This window comes from Oncorhynchus clarkii, chromosome 10, assembly GCF_045791955.1.
Source record: "Oncorhynchus clarkii lewisi isolate Uvic-CL-2024 chromosome 10, UVic_Ocla_1.0, whole genome shotgun sequence".
NCBI classification, from domain to species: domain Eukaryota; kingdom Metazoa; phylum Chordata; class Actinopteri; order Salmoniformes; family Salmonidae; genus Oncorhynchus; species Oncorhynchus clarkii.
In genome coordinates this window covers 10,583,507-10,608,093 of record NC_092156.1, presented here as the reverse complement: position 1 = coordinate 10,608,093, position 24,587 = coordinate 10,583,507, and the positions used below count along the sequence as shown (strand labels likewise).

The window sequence follows — 24,587 nt, the reverse complement described above, 5'->3', positions numbered from 1 at the left end:
CTTGATCGGAAAATGTGGTCTGAGGCGCGGTGTGGCGCAATAGAGAAGCCTCCTGAGGCACGCAGAGGCCAAATTGAACTCTGTACCGCATCCCAGTGCGCCTCTCAAATGTTTTAACAATGCGGAGTGCTCCGTATAGCTCCGCATTGACACGATTGTTTGACGGTCGGTGAGGGCGGGAGGTCATGTATAACACAAACTCACCTAATTGACAACTTCCTTCACAACAGCGCTGCTCGGCGAAACTAAATACATATGAATGCCCTGACTTCTGCAGAGTCCATATCACCGTAAATGCTGCACGGCCAATGCAGAATTCGGAATGACCAGGGCCTATCAAGATGAAAGACCTTGCGCAGTAGTAACTTGCCAAGAAGCAACTTCCGTATTGCAAAGCATTTTGGTACTTGTGTACACTTCCAAATCATTCTTTCACATAACTAGCTAGTTTGTAGTTTTAGACCCACGAGCAGTTCTTTTGTGTCGTTTCCTCAAATTATATCGATAGTGTTCCACTGGTTTATGAACAACGCTGAAATTAAACAAACATCGGTATGGCGGAGGGTGCCAGCGGTAACGCGGTGAATCTTCCTCCCGGAGATCCTCAGCTAATCGGTCTCATCGTGGAACATCTCAAGAACCGAGGCTTGTTCGACGAGTTCCGCAGAGATTGCCTGGCAGATGTGGATACAAAGGTACTATATATAGCTTTCAACTTTTTCCTGACTAACTGGCTGTCAACATTTATTTTACTCAGTTAGATAGCACGTTTACGCTTTGTGTCCAACCATGTTGTTTTTAGCATAGCTAGCTAACGTTAGCTAGCCAGTTGTGCTGGAAAATGGTTTCAGCTATTGATCAATGCCGGTGTACTTATGTCATTGCCGTCAGCCTGCCTACCAGAATCTGCGACAAAAAGTTGACAACTTTGTATCCACTCATTTGAGCACTCAAGAATGGAACCCATCAATCAACAAAAATCAAGTGCGAAATGGGCTAAGACAAAGCGTCGTGCAGTAAGTAGCTACAATACTTCATATACTCATAATTCTGCCTGTAAGTGTCAAATGCGTTGCTGACAGTACATATTACAGAGGATAGTGAAATCTGCACTTTGGATGGCTAAGCTCATGTCCCCAGTCTGGACTGAGGTAGGTGTTATCAGTTGTTGCTACTTATGCCACAGTCATTAGTCATCTGTAGTGTCTCTGCTGTGTGTCAGGTCAGGCATGCTGGAGTCTGGAGTGGACAGAATCATCACCCAGGTGGTGGATCCCAAATTGAACCACACTTTCAGGCCCCACATTGAGGATGCCATTCATGACTTCCTGTCTGCTGAGAAGGAGGAGGGTCCATCCAACACTCAATCAGAGACTGAGCAACAAGAAGCTCCAAGCCACACTGGACCCAAAACGCCATGAGGTCAGTGCGTCTAACACCTTAACATAAACATCATGGGCACATCTATAGGCATTGAACTATAATCTCAAAGTTTCACAGTTTGTCTTCTCTCCTTTTACTTCAGGTACAGAGAAACGTTTTCTGCTGAAGGTAGATATTTTTTAGCTCTCCGTCAGGCTGGATGGACAAGGACCTACTGTCTAGTAATCATGGAGCAAGAGGTTTGCACAACTCTTAGTCTTTCTTCATGTGGAGAAACCAAGCCGTGCATGTTAGCTGTCATTGCTAACAGCTACCAAATAATGCCCATAACAAGTCAAAGGGGAATTGTGCAAATGACACTGGTATAGCACCCTCAAACTCAACTCTGGACCTCGAAGCCAGTTCCACTGCATTTTTTCATTCATTGATTTTGACCTGAGACACCAGGTTGTGTGGATTCATTATCAGGTAGAAGAAAACCTGCAGGCAATGGACCTCGTTGGCTAAGAGTTGAGTACCCCAGGTATAGGACATGGAATTTTGTTTGTGGTTATTGAATTAAAGAGACTGGTAACTTTTTTTTTTTAAGAGCAGGCAGTAGCCTTTGTAATGTTGGCTTACAGATTTTGTCCCTCAGTTTGACACTTATTGGTGAATATTGTAAATGTCATTCACCAATAAATTAATGATTTGGTTAAAATGTGTACACTGCCCTGTCATTTGTTAAACTGTGTCAATACTGTGCTGTACGGGCTGCGGTAAGGCTACATTGCTCAGTTAGCCTAGAGCAGCGTTTCCCACACTTTGTCCTCAGGACCCCAAGGGGTGCAAGTTTTGTTTTTTGCCCTCGCACTACACAGCTGATTTCCTATATTTTTATTAGATTAGAATGATCACAGCATTATCACGTTTGGATCCATCCAGAGCACAGCCAGTGAGATCTCTTCCGGGTAGGAAGGTGTACTGCGTTACATAGAGGAGACAGTCCATAAAAGGGAGCGCTGCAGTTTTTGCCAGTTCAAGACTTAACATCTGGAGTACAACCCAGGTTATGAAACTAGCTGCCAGGGCGGAGGGAGTAGAACAGCCTGCCCCTGACTGAGGCTTGTTGGCATTCCCCTGGGCAGGCAGGGTGCAAGTTGATTGGCAGTGCCTGGGAGCACGGCATGGTTGCTGTCTCAACACATCCATGCTATATTTCTCTCGCTGCCCTCAGCCGTGTAGGAGTGAGGCTTAGCTCCATGGCCCTAAGATGCAGCTCCAAGGCCCCCAGTAAAAAGAGGGGGATGAGGGGCTCTGGATGAGCTGTGCAGAGTGTTCCCGCCTGGCTGGGACAAAGGTTGAATTGTCAGAGCTGCCTGGATGGAGCTGCTTCTGTCATTCACCACCTCGCCTCTGAGGACGTGCATACTAGCAGGCCCGCTGTGCTGCACCACTGAGAACTGGCAAGCAGGCCTTTGTTCTCTTTTTTTTTTTAAATCAGAGACCTCCACACACTGACACTACAGAATGGCTTTTAGGAGTGGTCTAAAGAATTCCGTAAGGAAATAGTGTGTAGTAGACCGATAAGAATTTAGGGCAAGTGGATACTAGTGAGACATTGGACTTTGAGCACAGCTAATTTGTTGCCCCCCCCCACAACACACACTTACACAAATTGAATAAAGGTCCTGGTGGTGTGTCAGGTTTTCAGAGACCAGCAGCATGGCTACGTGACTCCAGCCCCCACCCTGACATCAGTGTCTGCTGCTCACGCTAATTAAGATGCTTTGCCACAGTTCCTCCATCTGGGGAAACTCAATCCTGTCCTGATTTTAACGCTACAGTTGTCAGCTGTCTGGTGTGAGTAATCAGAATCCAGGGTGAGGAATTTAATGCCCTGGCTCCACTGCACTCGAGCTGGAAGTCTCTGGTCTTCACTTTATCTTGTCAGTAGGGGAAAGGGGGGTAAGTTGAGCCACCCTTGTTTCTAGGAAACCATACACAAAATTAATACTTTTACTAAATATTTAGGAAAAGTGAATCATTTAAAGAGTCTAAAGGAAGAAACCACATGGAAAAAGTCAAATTAATATATGCTAGAGGTTTCATGATGCTTCAATCTAAACCAAAGTAGATAATTTTACACATCAGTTGGGGTCTCTAAGTTTCAGTATGATGTCCTAACCTAGCATAAAAGTGCATCCTTGTAGCTGTGTGGGCTAATTTAGACCAAATGTTTGCCTTGGGGTTAGTTTAGATAATGTTTGAGCAAATTGAAGTGTTTTCTTACCAGGTGTTGTGCTCTGCATTATCAACAGGGCTTGGCCAATGATAAGTGTTTTTTTTTTAAGTGTTTGTTAAAATATGCTTAAAATGTACAAAAATTTGGGGAAAAAGTGATTGTGTTGAATTGCGTTTGGGAAATAAAGTTAGACATGGTTTCAAAAAGTTAGTGGTACAATTTAATTCAGTACATACATTGGTAGGTGGCTTAACTTACCCTGTCCTGTGGCTCACCTTACCCCATACCCGGAGTAAGTGCCAAGAGACCTTTTTTTCCCCAAATGTTCTAAACTGTATGTTTACATGAATTCTGAATATTTCCAGGGATACACAACATCCTGAAATATATGTAGGTATCTTTGTTAGAAAGAATACTATACTGAACAAGTGAGCTATATCAAGAAGCTGATTAAACAGCAGGATCATTACACAGGTGCACCTTGTGCTGGTGACAATAAAAGGTCACTCTAAAATGTGCAGTTTTGTCACACCACATAATGCCACAGATGGCTCATGTTTTGAGGGAGCGTGCAATTGGTATGCTGATTATAGGAACGTCTACCAGAGCTGTTACCAGATGATTGAATGTTAATTTCGCTAGCATAAGCCGACCTCCCAACGTCGTTTTAGAGAATTTGGCAGTATGTCCAACTGACCTCACAACCGCAAACCAGGTGCAACCACACCTGCCAAGGACCTCCACATCCAGCTTTTTCACCTGCAGGATCGTCCGAGACCACCCAGCTGAACAGTTGATGAAACAGAGGAGTATTTCTGTCTGTAATAAAGCCCTTTTGTGGGGAAAAACTCATTCTGATTGACTAGGCATGAAATTGTTTCATAATGTGTTTATATTTTTGTTCAGTCTATATTTATCTTGACAGAGTAAAGCTGAATGTAAAAAAAAATGGCTTAATTTACACCACTCTCCACTACCTTTTCTACAGGTCACAGTATGTGGTTGGGATACCCATGAACCCTTATTGAATTGTGGTCACTTATTACACATGCATTATACAATTAAAAGCAATGCCAATTTATGACCAGATGGCCTCAACACAATCACATTATTCTGAATAGTAAAGGTCAAGTTGTGTTCCAGTCCAGAACTCTCACAGCAGCATAGCGACGTCTTCCTTCCACACAATGGAGGAGCAGAGTGTACAGGGCTGTACTGTAGCAGATGCTTTGGCAGTATCTGAAATGTAAGACAAAACCCACTAGAGGGCAAAGTGATTCTAACAAGTTCAGGGACATCCTCCTCTAGCTGTTGGTCTTGAGTCTGACTTGACCCGGCTAAACTGACAAAGTATCATGTATAGTTTCTGTAGAATAACGAAGTATGCAACCAATACAACAGGCAGAGATGTTTTTATTTTAATATAGCTGGTCAGCTGTGGGGTTTCAAGCAGTCAAATTTATAAGGTCCCTTTTTACATCAGCCAATGTCACAAAGTGCTATACAGAATCCCAGCCTAAATTCCCAAAGAGCAAGCAATGCAGATGTAGAAGCACAGTGGCTAGGAAAAACTCCCATTGAAAGGCTAGGAAGAAACGTAGAGAGGAATCAGGCTCTAAGGGGTGCCGAGGGAAGATTATAACAGTGCCAAGATGTTCAAATTTTCATAGAGGACCATTGTCGTGCTGCTGCTCTGTTCCTGGTCACTATCTTGTGTCAGTATGTGAGCAACACATCATGACGTAATTATGACTCCCTAATTAGAATTTTGGAATATTGCACAATCATAGCAATCATTTCAATGATTTAGAAAAACAAATATTTGTAGGACATAGCAAGCCAATTATTTATCATCATCGTCAAGTGTAAAAAAAAAAATCTAAACGCAAACTCTGCCCAGTACTAAATCGCTCACGGATGAGAGAGGACACAGGGTTGAACTATGCATTGTGTAAGAAACCAAGTGACACAGCACTTTTGGCCTCAGATATGCAGCAATTAAGTTCAGGGTCCTTGGAGGGTACTGGTAATATAGTGTGAAATTGTGTGTTGTGTTCACTGCACATCTTGGGGGCAAAAGTCTCAGCTGTCATTGCATTGGTTTTCTGAACCAGAGTAATTATTGAAATGGGACAGAGTAGGGGTAAATTCACCCCCTCCCCTTAACCCCATTAGAGCACAGCTGCACGTTGGACCCATAGTTGTCCCTTAGAGGCCCAAGCCACAACAATTAAATCCCCATTCCTCTGCAAAGCCTTGGTGCATCTGTTCATTTAATTACCCCTCATATTTCTCGCACGTTAGTGGGGGGATTCATTACATATAGTGAGTGGTACACTGAGGTTGCCCGATCCAGGACCTCTCTGCCCAGATGTGCATTAGGCAAGGTCATTTTCACCACTAGACACAAGCTCCTCAGTCTCCAGTCTTCTTCAGCCAGGGACTATACAGACGTAATGAGTATTAAACGCTGTGGCGTGGTGATCTTGGCTGCCTATGGAAGCAATCCCCTTTTAAAACTTAAATGGAGGACATACTGTATGTATGATGAAATGTGTTAGCAAATGTTATTCGCAAATTTTAGTTTTGGAACATATATTTTTTAATTATATCTTGGAAGTAATTAGTTGTGAAATAAGCACTCCATAAGGACTGAGAGGATAGTGACTGGCTATAATATATCTATCAAAATACATCTAGGATCCATCCATTATTACATAGTGAGAATTATAAGCAGGCATATGTACTTATTAGACAATTGTATTTATTCTACATTGTCTTTACAAATATTGTGAGTTTTGCCATTAGAGGTACATTCGGCCCGCTTATTCATAGTGAGAGGGAAGAAAGCAAGCTAGCAACATCAGCACAGCTTGGCTATTCCTCTGCAGATGTCAGCTCTTGTGTAATTTCATTGATTTATCCACTTGTTTTTGGCATGAGTCTGAAACACACGTTCAATGTCAGGCAATGTGCAGATTGGAGGAGACGTTGTGTGGAGAGTGAGGCCCGTGGTGTTTTCCCACGTGGTCAGGGTCCTCTAGTAGGGGACACAACAAGCCCTTTCTCTACTCTCTCTCTGCATGCATTGTCTGAGCCTTCCTGACCTATTACAGCAGAACACAAACCAGGTGCCTTCAACAATAACAGGAGGTTATATAGAAGTATCACACAGAGTCCATTCTCAACCCACGTCCTCCTTCTCTTTAGTCCCAATTTGAAGCAATAGAACAGGTGGTATTATACAACCTTTAGTCCTCATTCATGAGGACATTCCAATGAGTTGTTGTTGATGCTGCAGGGTATCTACAGTACAGTCCCATGACTTACAGTGTCTTGCAAAAGTATTCATCCCCCTTGGCGTTTTTCCTATTTTGTTGCATTACAACCTGTAATTTAAATGGATGTTTATTTGGATTTCATGTAATAGACATACACAAAATAGTCCAAATTGGTGAAGTGAAATGAAAAAAAATGACTTGTTTCAAAAAATATCAAAAAATAAATAAAATGGAATAGTGGTGAGTGCATGCATATGTATTCACCCCCTTTGCTATGAAGCCCCTAAATGAGATCTGGTGCAACCAATTACCTTCAGGAGTCACATAATTAGTTAAATAAAGTCCACCTGTGTGCAATCTAAGTGTCACATGATCTGTCACATAATCTCAGTACATATACACCTGTTCTGAAAGGCCCCAGAGTCTGCAACACCACTAAGCAAGCGACACCATGAAGACCAAGGAGCTCTCCAAACAGGTCAGGGACAAACTTGTGGAGAAGTACAGATCACGGTTTGGTTATAAAAAAAGATCTGAAACTTTGAACATCCCACAGAGCACCATTAAATCCATTTAAAAAATGGAAAGAATATGGCACCACAACAAACCTGCCAAGAGAGGGCCGCCCACCAAAATTCAGGGACCAGGCAAGGGGGGCATTAATCAGAGAGGAAACAAAAAGACCAAAGATAACCCTGAAGGAGCTGCAAAGCTCTACAGCAGAGATTGGAGTATCTGTCCATAGCACCACTTTAAGCAGTACACTCCACAGAGCTGGGCTTTATGGAAGAGTGGCCAGAAAAAAAGCCATTGCTTAAAGAAAAACATAAGCAAACAAGATTGGTGTTCGCCAAAAGGCATGTGGGAAACTCCCCAAACATATGGAGGAAGGTACTCTGATCATATTGAGACTAAAATTGAGCTTTTTGGCCATCAAGGAAAATGCTATATCTGGCGCAAACCCAACATATCATCACCCTGAGAATACCATCCCCACAGTGAAGCATGGAGGTCATAAGAAAAAATATTTTCCATCTTCAAAGTGGTAGGCATGTTGTGTAAATCCAATGATACAAACACCCCAAAAATCAATTTTAATTCCAAGTTGTAAGGCAACAAAATAGGAAAAATTCCAAGGTGGGTGAATACTTTCGCAAGCCACTGTAGGTGTCTAGAGAGTTATGTTTCAAATGATTTCCATTAAAACATGGACGTAGTTCATTGAAATACTACGTCTCCCAACTATCTATTGATTGTTGGTACTATAGCTGGTATAGGTGTGCTATACAGAGCAACTGTCCCTGCCTCAACTCAGTTGCGCCATATCAAAATGCAGCCTCTGGGATGTGTGTACTATACCTGCATTACCCTTTCTCTTCTCTTTAGTCCATCTACATTAACCAGCTACTCGAGTTGTGTTTATACAGCGTGAACACACACACACAATGCTGCATTCTACAACTCTGACAGTTAGGCAAGACAACAACCGTGTTTACATTTTGCATTTTTCATAACACGGTCATGTGAGGGACAGGCGGTACAAGAGTGCACTTGAACATTGTTTGTTTGAGACAATGTGTATGCTTATGTTTGCAGGTCACGGGTCATTCAGTGGGAGATCAACACTGTTCTGTTAGGTTGTTTTTAAAGCTCTCTGCGAGGATAAAAGAGAGCGGGACAGTCACCAGTCCAAATATGGGGCGCACTATGTGTAAACCCACCCACACACAAGACCTCTTCACCCCCCCCTCCTCCTCCTACCTCCAATCATCCAGGGTCAGGGGGAGGAGACTAGGGACTGCCATGTCTGTGTGGCGCTGTTCCACTGGTGATCTGTGATGTCATCATGGTCCTGCTGCCCTTGGGCTTACTGTGCTGTCATAAGGTCCAGGAGAATCATTCACAAAAACAGGTAGGACACCTTGTGACTGTCAGGGAGTAGGGGGTCAGCCCCTTATGACGACAATGTCACTGGAAAGGGCTCATGCACATACGCTTGAGTTGGATGCCTCTCATGTTTGACACGCCAGACCCACGAGATGACATTTTCTACACGTGGATCTGGGTCAGAATTAAGCCCCTCCAGTGATTTATGGACACTAGCTCATTCAACAGTGCTATGAACATAGGGATAACTCACATGTGCAGTCTGTTTGGAAATAGCCACCTCATCAGTCACTATGTTTAAATCTACTATTTCGGGGCCTCCCGAGTGGTGCAGCGGTCTAAGGCACTGCATCGCAGTGCTCGCTGTGTTACTACAGATCCTGGTTCGATACCGGGCTGTGTTGCATACCGGGCTGTGTCGGGATGTCCTTGCCCGTTTGCGCTCTAGAGACTCCTTTGGCAGGCCGGGCGCATGCATGCTGACACGGTCGCCAGGTGTACGGTGTTTCCTCCTACACATGACTTCCGGGTTATGCGTGCATTGTGTCAAGAAGCAGTGCGGCTTGTCTGGGTTGCGTTTCGGAGGACGCATGGCTCTTGACATTCGCCTCTAACGAGTCCGTACGGAAGTTGCAGCGAAGGGACAAGACTGTAACTACCAATTGGATATGACAAAATTGGGGAGAAAAAGGGGGGACATTTTTTTACAAAAAAAACATTAGAAATTCAATAAAACATTTATATTTTTTCTCTGAATATGCCCTTCTGCTGCCCCTCACTGAACTACCCATAACATTAACTCTCTCTTTACTCTACTTAGGAGGGACAAATCAGCTGGTGATCAAAGGGACTCTTTAGTATTAGATACATCTAAGCTGACTGATACACTTGAGATCCTGTAACGATGTGCTCTGAGAGTCGGGAAGCAAGTTCAGGGACTGAGTGTTTAAATAAATAAACACAACATAATACAAACGAAGAAACACGAACAAAGCACAGACATGAAACAGAAACAATGACGCCTGGCGAAGAAACCAAAGGGACTGAATGAATGAAATATTCTTATTAAATACTTTTTTCTTTACATAGTTGAATGTGCTGACAACAAAATCACACAAGAATTATCAATGGAAATCAAATTTATCAACCCATGGAGGTCTGTATTTGGAGTCACACTCAAAATTAAAGTGGAAAACCACACTACAGGCTGATCCAACTTTGATGTAATGTCCTTAAAACAAGTCAAAATGAGGCTCAGTAGTGTGTGTGGCCTCCACGTGCCTGTATGACCTCCCTACAACGCCTGGGCATGCTCCTGATGAGGTGGCGGATGGTCTCCTGAGGGATCTCCTCCCAGACCTGGACTAAAGCATCTGCCAACTCCTGGACAGTCTGTGGTGCAACGTGGCGTTGGTGGATGGAGCGAGACATGATGTCCCAGATGTGCTCAATTGGATTCAGGTCTGGGGAACGGGCGGGCCAGTCCATAGCATCAATGCCTTCCTCTTGCAGGAACTGCTGACACACTCCAGCCACATGAGGTCTAGCATTGTCTTGCATTAGGAGGATCCCAGGGCCAACCGCACCAGCATATGGACTCACAAGGGGTCTGAGGATCTCATCTCGGTACCTAATGGCAGTCAGGCTACCTCTGGCGAGCACATGGAGGGCTGTGCGGCCCCTCAAAGAAATGCCACCCCACACCATGACTGACCCACCGCCAAACCGGTCATGCTGGAGGATGTTGCAGGCAGCAGAACGTTCTCCACGGCGTCTCCAGACTGTCACGTCTGTCACATGTGCTCAGTGTGAACCTGCTTTCATCTGTGAAGAGCACAGGGCTTCCTAAGTGGACAGTTTGATTTCACAGAAGTGTGATTTGACTTGGAGTTACATTGTGTTGTTTAAGTGTTCCCTTTATTTTTTTGAGCAGTGTATATGTATATATATAGGGAAGGTAATCAGGGAAGTCCAGGTAAGTCTGATGACGTGCAGGTGTGCATAACGATGGTGACAGATGTGCGCCATAACGAGCAGCCTGGTGACCTAGAGGCCGGAGCGGGAAAACATGTGACAAATCTCCTATACACTAAGCTCAACTGGCATTGGACAATATGTCCCTCCACTTTCATGACAATTAAACCAACATCACCCATCATGACAATGTGTCTGTAGTTGATCACATTGAGAGTTTCTCTATAGCTTATATTTGGTAGTTGAGGCTGAAAGATGACGAGTATAGGGGGCAGGGTGAGGGGACAGACTCAATCTACTGTGCAGCAACACGAAATGGGATATATTGGAGAGCCTTTAAGTGACTGGAATATGTAGGTGTATCACCTGCCTCTTACACTGGCTGGCTGGGTAAAGGACGTACACTGAGCGCTGCTATCAGTACGTAGGATATCCTTCCAGGGAACATAACCCACTTCCTTGTATACATATAGACAAATACAACACACAGCAAATTGACTGTGCTATGGTAGCAATGAGAGAGTTCTGAAGGTAGCTTTTGGAGTATGTGTGTGAATATTTGGGGCCAAGACCTCTCCAGCTCTGCGGTGCCAGCACTATGGCAGAACCTGGAGTCAGGCCAGTGTTGTACTTGGCCAGATTCAGCAAATGCCCTGTCTGGCAGAGTGGCCTCTTTTTTCAGAGTGCTTGCAAATGACTGGAGGGCTGACACGAAGAGGGGTAATGATTTAAAGCCCAAGTAAGGGTCAAAGCACAGTCAGAGCTTGAAAATGTTATTTTCTACAAGGGTGCCAAAAGGGATTACCTTCACCCCCTCGGCAGGGTAACCTAGAATAGTATGCCCCACAGAGCATGTGAATGCCCTGTTCAATACCTTGCTGTAGTGTGCACACATGCACGCACACACACACACACACACACACACACACGTAGCCTTGAAACAGGTAGCTGTCCTGAAGGGTACGTCATGATACAGAAAACAAACTATAAATCAAGGAGAGCTCCTAGCTTTCTAAAAACATTGTTTCTCTGCACCGGGGACATGGTGTGCTGCATCCCACAAGCAACTGTGACAGAGGGAAGGCCTGCCTGGCCTGCAGCCTGTGCTCTGTCTTTTCTCAGCCTGTTAAAGTGTGTTTATTTTAACAGCAGCAGCAACCCTCCTGGGAAGCCTACTCCTTTTCTTGGCAGGGTGTGGGGCCTGTTAAAATGTGCCCTGACGTAGGAGGCTGAGACTATCGTCGCTTAACTCCGATGGTTAAGATTCACTCTGCAGAGTCGGCATCTGCTGCCACCAGAGACAAGAGCCCAGCTCCATTAGTCCCACTGTCTGAGAGTAGAACACCCAGAGAACACTGCCCCTTAACCCCTGTGTCACCACTAGACTTTACAACAACTACTTAATTGGCACCAATTCATGGATTATATAGTAATTTGGGGTGTAAAATTAATTACAACCTATCAGTTAATGTGTGTCACAAATGTTCATCCTGTGTCATTGTGTTGTCACAGCTAACGAGGAGATGTGCGTGTAGGCATAGGAAAACGAGCTATTCCATACCTTGCATCAGTTACCAATAGACACTTTTATTGATGACAACTGTTTTCCTGAAGTCATTTTGTTTGATATGACTCCAGAGTGGTTACATGGGTTTTACTTGTGGTGGTATTGCTATTACACAAGAGATGCATGGTTTAGACTGTTGTGAGGACCACAGACGTTGTCTTATTCTTTGAATGCGGTGGATCAGAAGGCTAAACAGTATTGGTTTACAACAGAGGGCGCCCAGTATGCCTGTATCAGTTACCTGCATGGGAAAAATGTCATTCACAAAGATAAATATTATTGTGTGTGGGGGGGGGGGGGGACTGCGGGCGAGCAAAACCAGAATTTTGGGATATTCTCTCTTTCAACATTTTGGAAACAAAACCCCCTGATTTCAAGCAGAGATCTTGGAAAAACAGAATTATAGGATAGTAATAAGCCCTCAACATGGTCAATATAGGCTCCTCACTTTAGCAGTTAAAATGTTTTTCTGGTTGATAAACCAAAACATTGTGTTCTTCCAGCATAACTCATCTATTGTAGGGTTCTATTGTCTCAATGTTCAAAACAACCAACCACATAAAATGATACAACACATAGCTATAATGATGTGGTCCTTGTTGTGGTCACCTTCACTGTTGACTGCCAACACCCCTGCCTGATATGCAGACAGGCCCCTATTTGACTGTTCTTCAGTGTCGTTTCTGGTCCTGGCACCGTTGGGGCACTGAACACTTTCACTAAGGAGAGCAGTTTAGAGTGTAAACACTTGAGATGTTGTTGATAAAATAAATATCTGTATCTTCAACAGCCTAAACATTCCGCACCAGTGCTATAGAGGGAATTAATTAAACTGGGTTCAACTGGAGTTTCGTAATCAGCTTGCAAAAGTCTTGCAACCCCCCCGCCCCCCCACCATCCGCTCCGACAAAAAATCATCCAAGAGGCTGAATCTACACGGGAGAAAAATATAAAAACGCAACATCCAACAATTTCAAAGATTTTACTGAGTTACAGTTCATATAAGGAAATCAGTCAGTTGAAATACATTCATAAGGCCCTAATCTATGGATTTCACATGGCTGGAATACAGATATGCATCTGTTGGTCACAGATACCGTAAAGAAGAAAGGTAGAGGCGTGGATCAGAAAACCAGTCCGTATCTGGTGTGACCACCATTTACCTCATGCAGCGCAACATCTCCTTCACATAGAGTTGATCAGGCTGTTGATTGTGGAATGTTGTCCCACTCCTCTTCAATGGCTTTGCGAAGTTGATGGATATTGGCGGGAACTGGAACATGCTGTCGTATATGTCAATCCAGAGCATCCCAAACATGCTCAGTGGATGACATGTCTGGTGAGTATGCAGGTCCTGGAAGAACTGGAACATTTTCAGCTTCCAGGAATTGTGTACAGATCCTTGGCCGTGCATTATCATGCTGAAACATGAGGTGATGGCGGATAAATGACACGACAACTGGCCTCAGGATCTTGTCAAGGTATCTCTGCGCATTCAAATTGCCATCGATAATAGTGTATTTTTTGTCCGTAGCTTACAGTACCAGTCAAAAGTTTGGACACACCTACTCATTCGTTTAAAAAAAAAAATTGTACTATTTTCTAAATTGTAGAATAATAGAGTAAGATGGCGCCAGAGAAGAAGACAGACGTTTAACGCCCCCAACCGATTGTGTTTTTTTGTTTGTTTATTTGCAGTGTTTGTCACTTATATTTTTACTTGTTTTGTACATAATGTTGACGCTACCGTCTCTTATGACCAAAAATAACTTCTTGACATCAGGACTGCGATTACTCACCACGGACTGGCAGAATCCTTTTTTCCCTTTTTTTTCCCCCTGCGAGCCCGACGCGAAAGATATACTGCTTTCTCAGGAACAGGCCCAAATCCCTGTGATTTGTGTGAAGAGGAGGCGGAGAAAAAGGGTCCAGAGGGCGGGCTGCCTTCTGAGAATTCGTAGGCGATCTAACAAAGCCCCCACTTCCTTCCATTCTGCTAGTAAACGTGCAATCTCTGGAGAATAAAATGGATGACCTACGTGGAAGACTAAACTACCAACGGGACATTCAAAACTGCAATATCTTATGCTTCACGGAGACGTGGCTGTACGACGACACCATCAACATACAGGCTGGTTATATGCTGCACCGGCAGGATAGAACAGCGGCGTCTGTTAGACAAGAGGTGGCGGACTATGTATAACAGCTAGTACACAATATCTAATATCTAATATCTAATATCTCGAGCTGTTGCTCGCCTGAGGCAGAATATCTCATGATAAGCTGTAGACCACACTATCTACCTAGAGAGTTTTCATCTGTATTTTTCGTAGCTGTTTACATACCACCACTGTCAGAGGCTGGCACTAAGATAGCATTGAATGAGCTGTATTCCGCCAGAAGCAAACAAGAAAACACTCACCCAGAGGCAGCGCTCCTAGTAGCCAGGGACTTTAATGTAGCGAAACTTAAATCAGTTTCACCAAATTTCTATCAGCATGTTAAATGAGCAACCAGAGGAAAAAAACTCTGGACCACCTTTACTCCACACACAGAGACGCATACAAAGCTCTCCCTCGCCCTCCATTTGGCAAATCTGACCATAATTATATTCTCCTGATTCCTGCTTACAAGCTAAAAATTAATGCAGGAAGCACCAGTGACTGGATCAATAAAAAAGTGCAGATGCTAAACTACAGGACTGTTTTGCAGCACAGACTGGAACATGTTCCGGGATTCCTCTGATGGCATTGAGGAATACACCACATCAGTCATTGGCTTCATCAATAAGCGCATCGATGACGTTGTCCCCACAATGACCATACGTGCATACGTCTGTTTATCATATATGCATAGTCACTTAAGCTGTACATTCATGTACATTACTACCTCAATTGGCCCAACCAACCAGTGCCTCCTGCACATTGGCTAAAAGTGCTATCTGCATTGTGTCCCACCACCCATTGTGTCCCACCACCCGCCACCCACCATCCACCACCCCCTCTTTTACGCTGCTGCTACTCTCTGTTCATCATATATGCATAGTCACTTTAACCGTATCTACATGTACATACTACCTCAATCAGCCCGACTAATCGGTGTCTGTATGTAGCCTCGCTACTGTTATAGCCTCTCTACTGTATATAGCCTGTCTTTTTACTGTTGTTTTATTTATTTACTTACCTATTGTTTCCCTAATACCTTTTTTGCACTATTGGTTAGAGCCTGTTAGTAAGCATTTCACTGTACGGTCTACACCTGTTGTATTCGAATAAACTTTGATTCGATTTGATTTGTGCACAACATTTTTACAAAAATAAGCTTATGAAACATGGGACCAACACTTTACATGTTGCATTTATATATATTTTTCAGTATAGTTGCCTACACCCTACATTAGACTTTATTTGGCCATGGAGGGACATACACTACATCTTTGGACAGAGGGTGAAAGCCGTTGCTGAACTTGTCTTCTGCTGGCACTGAGACTCTCGCTGAGAGACAGATACTCTAGGTTCTCATCAGGTCCCATTACCGATCTCCCCTTCTCCCCTTCTGTAAATACATTAATATTAGCCTAACTAAACACTGGGGCCATTTCTAGGACCCTGTTATTACTGGGGTAGTATGCCATTATGCCCAGGCCTCAGTACACAGCCGTTGATGATATATGCTTTGTAACACTCAGATCCCCCCCCCACCCCTCCCTACCAGGCCTCTGGGAGTAATACTAATGATATTAGCTAAGCCAGTGGTTCCCAAACTTTTTATAATCCCATAACCCTTCTAACATTCAACCTCCAGCTGCGTACCCCTTCTAGCAGCAGGGTCAGCGCACTCTCAAATATTGTTTCTGCCATCATTGTAAGCCTGGCACACACACACACACACACACACACACACACACACACACACACACACACACACACACACACACCATACGATAGATACATTTATTAAATATAATAATGAGTGTGAGTTTTTGTCACAACCCGGCTCGTGGGAAGTGTCAAAGAGCTCTTATAGGACCAGGGCACAAATAATAATATAATAATAATCAATAATATTACATATAAAACCTGATTTGTTAATCGAAAATTGTGAATAACAACACCACAGGTTAGGGTGTGCTTGAAAGGATGCACATATAGCTCTGCAATGTTGGGTTGTATTGGAGAAAGTCTGTGTCTTAAATCATTTTCCACACACAGTTTGTGCCCATATTTAGTTTTCATGCTAGTGAGGGCCGAGAATCCACTCTCACATTGGTACGTGGTTGCGAAGCGCAGCCCAATCCAGAAATCTGTCTGTGGCTCCTGATTAAATTCCATTTTCACAGAACCGCTTGTTGCAATTTCGATGAGGCTTTTTTGTTCAGATATTGGTAATTGGACTGGAGGCAGGGCATGAAAGAGATAACGAATACAGTTGTTTGTGTCATCTGTTTCTGGAAAATACCTGCGTAATTGCGCATCCAACTCACTCAGGCGCTATTTCTCATTTGACATTGTCCGTAAGTTTGAGTTAATTTGCACACAAAAAAATCATACAATGATGGAAAGACCTGTGTGTTGTCCAGACAGAGAAGATCTCAAACTTCTTAATTATAGCCTCAATTTTGTCCCGCACATTGAATATAGTTGTGGAGAGTCCCTGTAATCCTAGATTGAGATCATTCGGGTGAGAAAAAACATCACCCAGACAGGTCAGTCATGTGAGAAACTCGTCATCATGCAAGCGGTCAGACAAGTGAAAATTATGGTCAGTAAAGAAAACTTTAAGCTCGTCTTTCAATTTAAAAAAAAACTTGTCCATACTTTGCCCCTTGATAACCAGCATACTTTGCATACCAGCATATGTTGTAAAAGCGTTACATGGTTGCTGTCCATATCATTGCATAGTGCAGAAAATACACGAGAGTTCAGGGCCTTGCTTTAACAAAGTTAACCATTTTCACTGTAGTGTCCAAAACGTCTTTCAAGCTGTCAGGCATTCCCTTGGCAGCAAGAGCCTCTCAGTGGATGCTGCAGTGTACCCAAGTGGCATTGGGAGCAACTGCTTGCACGCGCATTACCACTCCACTATGTCTCCTTGTCATGGCTTTTGTGCCATCCGTACAGATACCAACATGAGCAGCAGCTACGTTTGGCTACATACTGTCACATACTGTCACGCCCTGCACTTTGTTGTTTTTGTTTCAGTGTTCAGTTAAATAAAAGTCCTGCTGCGCTTTGGTCCGATTCCTCCTTATCCGACGATGACACCCGTTACACATATGGACCGTTAGTGGAATTTCCGTGAGAAAGTAACGGTTGATGTGATTGGATGTTAATTATTTGACTAGGCTACCTGCATTTGACATTGTGTTATTTCGCTGAACACTAGATGGTTTAATTGTTTTTTTGGCAGTAAAACAAGGCTACTCAGGCGAGAGAGAAACCTCACCCAAATGTATAGCTCCTTTGGAAAATACAAATGGACTGTTTGAAAATGTAACTACTTCAATTTTAAAAAATTGTGAATCACATTTTTATTTGGCGTACCACTGACAGCACCTCTGTTTGGGAATACCTGAGCTAAGCCAATGGCACACAGTTGTTTTGTGTGTCACACAGCCCAACTACTGTAATATCTGTTCTACACAATTCTAAGATGACTGATGCTGGATGACATTGAACCTCAAGTTATACAATATTTGACAGAACACTTTGTGATTCACCATAACATTGATCTTGGTTCTTGGAATTTATCTCCCCTTCCATCTTCCAATAAATATGTTTGGATGAGGCCAGTGTTGTGAGGTTGTCGTAGTAGGACCAGCTTGTCCTACTCTGTTCTCTGTGTGACATTCCCCTGACCTCCACCTTATCTGACCACTAGGCCCATATTTCAGGTGTAGTTGACAGGAGCATCCTATACCACGTGAGTTGTAGGAAACCTCTCCCCACTGCCTCAGGTCATTTATAATGCAAGATACAATGGCTTGGGCCCATGATTAGTTTTCTACCTTTGTATGTTGAGGTGCCGGGCCTATGACAAGTGAATACATCTATTGATGCACCAAAAGGATACATCACACCTGTTTGCTTACAGATGGGTGTACAGGTGTAGGATCTTATTTTTCCCTATATTCAGGGGCGCAACTTTCACTGGGGTCAGGTGGGGACATGAACCTCCCCCCATTCTGAAATTGCATTGTGCTCCGGTGTGCTTTAGGACCATGTGGACGCCTCAGATCGGTTGGGTAGGCAGTTTTCAGGTTTCACCCGGCTGGATTTAAGACTGCATGGACACCACAGAGTGTGCGGGAAGGCTGTGTGAAGGCAAAGCTTCTGAAAGGCTGGCATATATTGGTGTCTTATGAATCTAAAATATAACAGAGTGGAGTAATAGTATATGGAATCAGTGATAATTTTATTACATTTTGCACAAGGAGGATGTTTAAAGATATATTTAAGTGTCACAAAACTGTTTGAATCAGAGGACTCAAAAAATACTGTGCTGAAATGTTTAGGGAGGAAGTGGGTAAAACAGATTGGTCACCTGTGCTGGATAGTGTAGGGGTAGACAGTGCCTGGTATGTCTTTAAATGTAGATTCCTTGATGTGGTGAATGTGATGGCTCCCATTAGACGGGTCAGGTTGAAGCAGAGATCTAGAACTTGGTTTAATCATGAGATTCTAGAATCTATCCAAGCAAGGAATAAGGCCTTTAAAAAATGTAAGAACTCTCGAGAGCAGCCTGATTTTGTCCTATATTTTTATTTTATATTTTATTTCACCTTTATTTAACCAGGTAGGCTAGTTGAGAACAAGTTCTCATTTACAACTGCGACCTGGCCAAGATAAAGCATAGTAGTTTGACACATACCTGTACAACAACACAGAGTTACACATGGAATAAACAAACATACAGTCAATAATACAGTAGAAAAAAAAGAAAAAGTCTATATACAGTGAGTGTAAATGAGGTAAGATAAGGGAGTTAATAAATAAATAGGCCATGGTGGCGAAGTAATTACAATATAGCAATTAAACACTGGAATGGTAGATGTGCAGAAGAGGAATGTGCAAGTAGAGATACTGGGGTGCAAAGGAGCAAGATAAATAAATAAATACAGTATGGGGATGAAGTAGTTGGATGGGCTGTTTACAGATTGGCTATGTACAGGTGCAGTGATCTGTGAGATGCTCTGACAGCTGGTGCTTAAAGTTAGTGAGGGAGATATGACTCTCCAGCTTCAGTGATATTTGCAATTCGTTCCAGTCATTGCAGCAGAGAACTGGAAGAAAAGGCAGCCAAAGGATGAATTGGCTTTGGGGGTGACCAGTAAGATATACCTGCTGGAGCGCGTGCTACGAGTGGGTGCTGCTATGGTGACCCGTGAGCTGAGATAAGGCGGGGCTTTACCTAGCAGAGACTTGTAGATGACCTGGAGTCAGTGGGTTTGGCGACGAGAGTGAAGTGAGGGCCAGTCAACGAGAATGTACAGGTCGCAGTGGTGGGTAGTATATGGGTCTTTGGTGACAAAACGGATGGCACTGTGATAGACTTCATCCAATTTGTTGAGTAGAGTGTTGGAGGCTATTTTATAAATGACATCGCTGAAGTCTAGGATCGGTAGGATGGTCAGTTTTACGAGGGTATGTTTGGCAGCATGAGTGAAGGATGCTTTGTTGCGAAATAGGAAGCCGGTTCTAGATTTAATTTTGGATTGGAGATGCTTAATGTGAGTCTGGAAGAAGAGTTTACAGTCTAACCAGACACCTAGGTATTTGTAGTTATCCACATATTCTAAGTCAGAGTCGTCCAGAGTAGTGATGCTGGACAGGCGGGCAGGTGCGGGCAGTGATCGGTTGAAGAGCATGCATTTAGTTTAACTTGCAGTTGGAGGCCACGGGAGGAGAGTTGTATGGCATTGAAGCTGAATATAAAAGTCACAGAAATGAAGCACAGAGCAGGATGGATGAAGCTAAGAGAGGTTACTTTGCTGAGAAAATCATTGAGAACAAAAATAACCCTAAAAAGCTTTGGAGATCATTTATGGAAGTAGGCTGTAGCAGTACCACCTAAAACAAACTAAACAGTATAGGACTGACCATCAAGGGGGAGATGGAATATGAAAAGGCAGAGGTTGCCAATGAATTCAACTATTGTTTTTACATCTGTTGCCAGCAAGCTGGTTAGCAAGCTGCCCACCAGTTCTGATTTGTATGGAAGCAACCAAGTCAATAAGTATTAGGTAGAGTTAGGGGGTTCAGCCAAACTCTTTTTCTTTTGCGAAGGTAGTAACAGCCAGAATAGTCAGTATGCTGGCAGAGCTAAAATGCTCCAAAGCCACAGGCCTGGATAATATTTCTGCAAGGTTTCTTATAGATTCTGCTGAGCAAATTGGCCCTTGTATTACTCATATCATTAACCTCTCTCTTAAACAAGGCATCTTTCCCAGGGACATGAAAGAAGCTAAAGTTATACCTCTGTATAAGAAGGGGATAAAGTCTGACCCTGGGAATTATAGGCCTGTATCTATCCTCTATCAAAGACCCTGGAGAGAGTTGTACTTGAGCAAATATATGAATATGTTAACATATTCACTGATTCATGTCTACTTTACTTGACTGACTTCATCAGGAAAGAGATTGATGAGGGAAATCTCCATGGAATGGTACTGCTTGACCTACAGAAGGTCTTTGATACAGTCTCCAAACTGGAGGCACTGGGGTTAAGCAGTATCCCTCTAGGCTGGGTAAGTTCTATTTATCAGGAAGGGAGCAAGTAGTAGATGTTAATGGGTCACTGTCTCTGGCAAAACCAATGAGTTGTGGTGTTCCGCAGGGTTGCGTGCTTGGGCCTCTGCTGTTTTTATTGAATATTAACGATATGAAAGATGCTTGTTCTTGCCGTATTTTGCTTTATGCGGATGACTCTACACTTCTGGTGTCTCACAAAAGTAAAACTATGTTAGATAGCATAATTAGCACAGAGCTTACTAACATTAGTAAATTACTTGGAGATAATAAGCCATCTCTGCACTTAGGGAAAACTGAGGCAATTATTTTTTGGATACAGACCTAAATTGAGTAGGTTCTCTGAAATCAGAGTGGAGTTAGGGGTTGAGGTGCTGACTACTAAAACCTCTGTTAGCTACCTAGGATGTATCCTTGATGGAAGCTTGGGAGGTATGAGTATGGCCAATAAAGTGCTAGGGAAGGTTAATGCCAGGACTAAGTTTTTGGCTAGAAAGTCCAAGCTGCTTGATAAGGACTCCATGAAAGTGCTAGCCACTGCACTCATTCAATGCCATTTTAACTAGTCTAGTACTTCCTGGTTTGGGGGCTTATCTAAATTTATGAAGGGGAAGCTCCAGATAGCCCAGAATAAGCTGATCAGGGTAGTATTGAAGGCGAGTCAACGTACTCACATAGGCAGGAGCTGCTTTCAGGAACTAAACTGTCTGGCTGTTGAGGCTAGGGTGTCCCAGATTAGACTAGGTTTGGTTTACAGGAGTATTTATGGTCCTGCACCCAGATATCTAAGTGATTACTTTCCTTGTGTTAAGGGTGCACACAATCACAACACCAGATCAGGGAAAGGTACTTTCTTGTACAGTATACTGGAGCCTCAGAATGGAATGAGTTGCCTCTGCCCATAAAAACAACGTCCTTTCTGGGCAGCTTTAAAAATAAAGTACAAATATGTTTGATGTCTTCTGTGCCCATATGAATAACCCCTATGATGTAACTGCAATGGTGAGATATATGTTCTTCTTCTCTGTTTTTGATGAGATAGATGTTCTTCTTCTCTGTTTTTGATGAGGTAGATGTTCTTCTTCTCTGTTTTTGATGAGATAGATGTTCTTCTTCTCTGTTTTTGATGAGATAGATGTTCTTCTTCTCTGTTTTTGGTGAGATAGATGTTCTTCTTCTCTGTTTTTGATGAGATAGATGTTCTTCTTCTCTGTTTTTGATGGGATACATGTTCTTCTGTTTTTGTTCTATTATTTCACTGCCATACTATGTTTACCTGTGTTCCATCTAGTCTCGCCATCTTGTCTCGCCATCTAGTCTCGCCATCTAGTCTCGCCATCTTGTCTCGCCATCTAATCTCGCCATCTTGTCTCGCCATCTTGTCTCGCCATCTTGTCTCAAGAGGACCACAATGAAAATATGTCCCAGACTATTGTTGTTTATTGTTATTTATTTATTTGGGCGGCAGGGGAGCCTAGGGGTTAGAGCAGTGACCGAAAGGTTGCAAGTTCAAATCCCCGAGCTGACAAGGTACAAATCTGTCATTCTGCCCCTGAATAGGCAGTTAACTCACTGTTCCTAGGCAGTCATTGAAAATAAGAATTTGTTCTTTAACTGACTTGCCTAGTAAAATAAATAAAAATTGTGTATTATCCTCAATGATTTTACTCATGTGCATGTATGGCTTTTTCAAGTTGTATGTGTGTTTTTTTTTATGGTCGAATTAATAAACTAAACGAAACAAAAAAAATATAGGACCAGCATGGGAGAGATGATCAGGGGCAGCTGCTGTCTGTGTTGCGCTTTTTCCCTGAGTTGTAAAAGTAAGCAAAGCAGAAACTGGCTACTCCTTTAGTTGACTGATCTGCTGGCAAGGTAACTGCTGTTTGACAGAAAACAACTTTTTATTCCCAGCTAGTAGTGTAACTGATATGTTAAATTAGCCAACGTATCATCCCCTCTCGACTGAAGTAAATTAATTACTAGCAGCTAGTTAGCTAGCTAGTAGCTACCACAGCCAGTTCAGCTCTAGCTAGCCTCTAATTATCTGTCATGGCTAACAGCTGTTGTGTGCATAGAAATGTTTTGTAGCTTTTGTTTTGTCCTGTTTCAACAGAAGTAAATTTGATGATGTACCATTAGCTAGAGCCAGCCAAAAGTTGGCTAACGTTAGCTAGCTAGCAAGATAGCTCACTAACTTTAGCTATTATTTTTGACTCAATCACACTCGACCTGAAACAAATGATGAAACCAGCAGCTAAACGATTGAAGACTGATATATTCTGACGTTTCTTCAGCGTAATGTGAATTTGAATTAGTCAGTACTGCAATGTAACATTATTGATCTGTCAGTTTCCCTAGCTAATTCCTTACTTTTCACACTGACATGGTATAAACAGCTCTATAGGCTTCAATGAGACAAGAGTTCTCTTCACAGTCCCCAAGTCCAAAACAGACTATGGGAGGTGCACAGTGCTACATAGAGCCATGACTACATGGAGCCATGACTACATGGAACTCCACATTAAGTAACTGATGCAAGCAGTAAAATTTGATTTAAAAAACCAGATAAAAATACACCTTATGGAACAGAGGGGACTGTGAAGCAACACAAACACAGGCACAGGCACAGACACATGCATACACACACGATAACATACGCACTATACACACACGTACACATGGATTTTGTACTGTAGATATGTGGTAGTGGTGGAGTAGGGGCCTGAGGGCACACAGTGTGTTGTGAAATCTGTGAATGTATTGTAATGTTTTTAATATTGTACAAACTGCCTTAATTTTGCTGGACCCCAGGAAGAGTAGCTGCTAATGGGGATCCATAATAAATACAAATAGAAATGTCATGGTGCACAGTCAGTACACAACCCTATGCTCATCATGTCTTAGCAGGATCAGAAGGTGACAAGTGTCCCAACAGGGTCAGGCAGCCAAGGAAGACCAGTCTAAGGAACTCAGGTGAATTTTGCAGTATTTTATAACAATCAGTAAACAGATACAAAGTTCCATCTTGAGTTGATGGGTATGATACAGTCTGGGATCTGGGAATAATGGTAATTTCAATTACTGAACCATTGATTCTATTCTTCAAATCAAATGTTAGTTGTCCAATGCACCTAGGTAAACCTTACCGTGAAATGCTTACTTACAAGCCCTTAACCAGCAATGCAGTTAAGAAAATAGAGTTAAGAAAATATTTTTAAAATAAACTAAAGTAAAAAAAAAAAGAAATACAAAAAGTAACTCAAAATAACAATAACGAGACTATGTACAAGGGGTACCGGTACCGAGGCAGTGTGTGGGTCTACAGGTTAGTCGAGGTCATTTGTACATGTAGGTAAGGGTAAAGTCATTATGGATAGATAATAAACAGCGAGTAGCAGCAGTGTAAAAACTGCTGCTACTCGCTGGGGGTCAATGCAAAAAGTCCGGGTGGACATTTGATTAATTGTTCAGCAGTCTTATGGCTTCGGGGTAGAAGCTGTTAAGGACCCTTTTGGACCTAG

General features: G+C 42.9%; 1 protein-coding gene across 1 annotated transcript; it reads left to right on the top strand.

The window, feature by feature from the left end:
* The first annotated feature begins 387 nt into the window (after positions 1-387).
* Positions 388-3,813, top strand: LOC139418003 (biorientation of chromosomes in cell division 1). Its single transcript, XM_071167076.1, has 4 exons — positions 388-695; positions 892-1,016; positions 1,223-1,422; positions 1,526-3,813. Exons 1-3 carry the CDS (start codon positions 555-557, stop codon positions 1,419-1,421), a joined length of 465 nt encoding a protein of 154 aa, XP_071023177.1. The 5' UTR covers positions 388-554; the 3' UTR covers position 1,422; positions 1,526-3,813.
* The last annotated feature ends 20,774 nt before the right edge of the window (positions 3,814-24,587 follow it).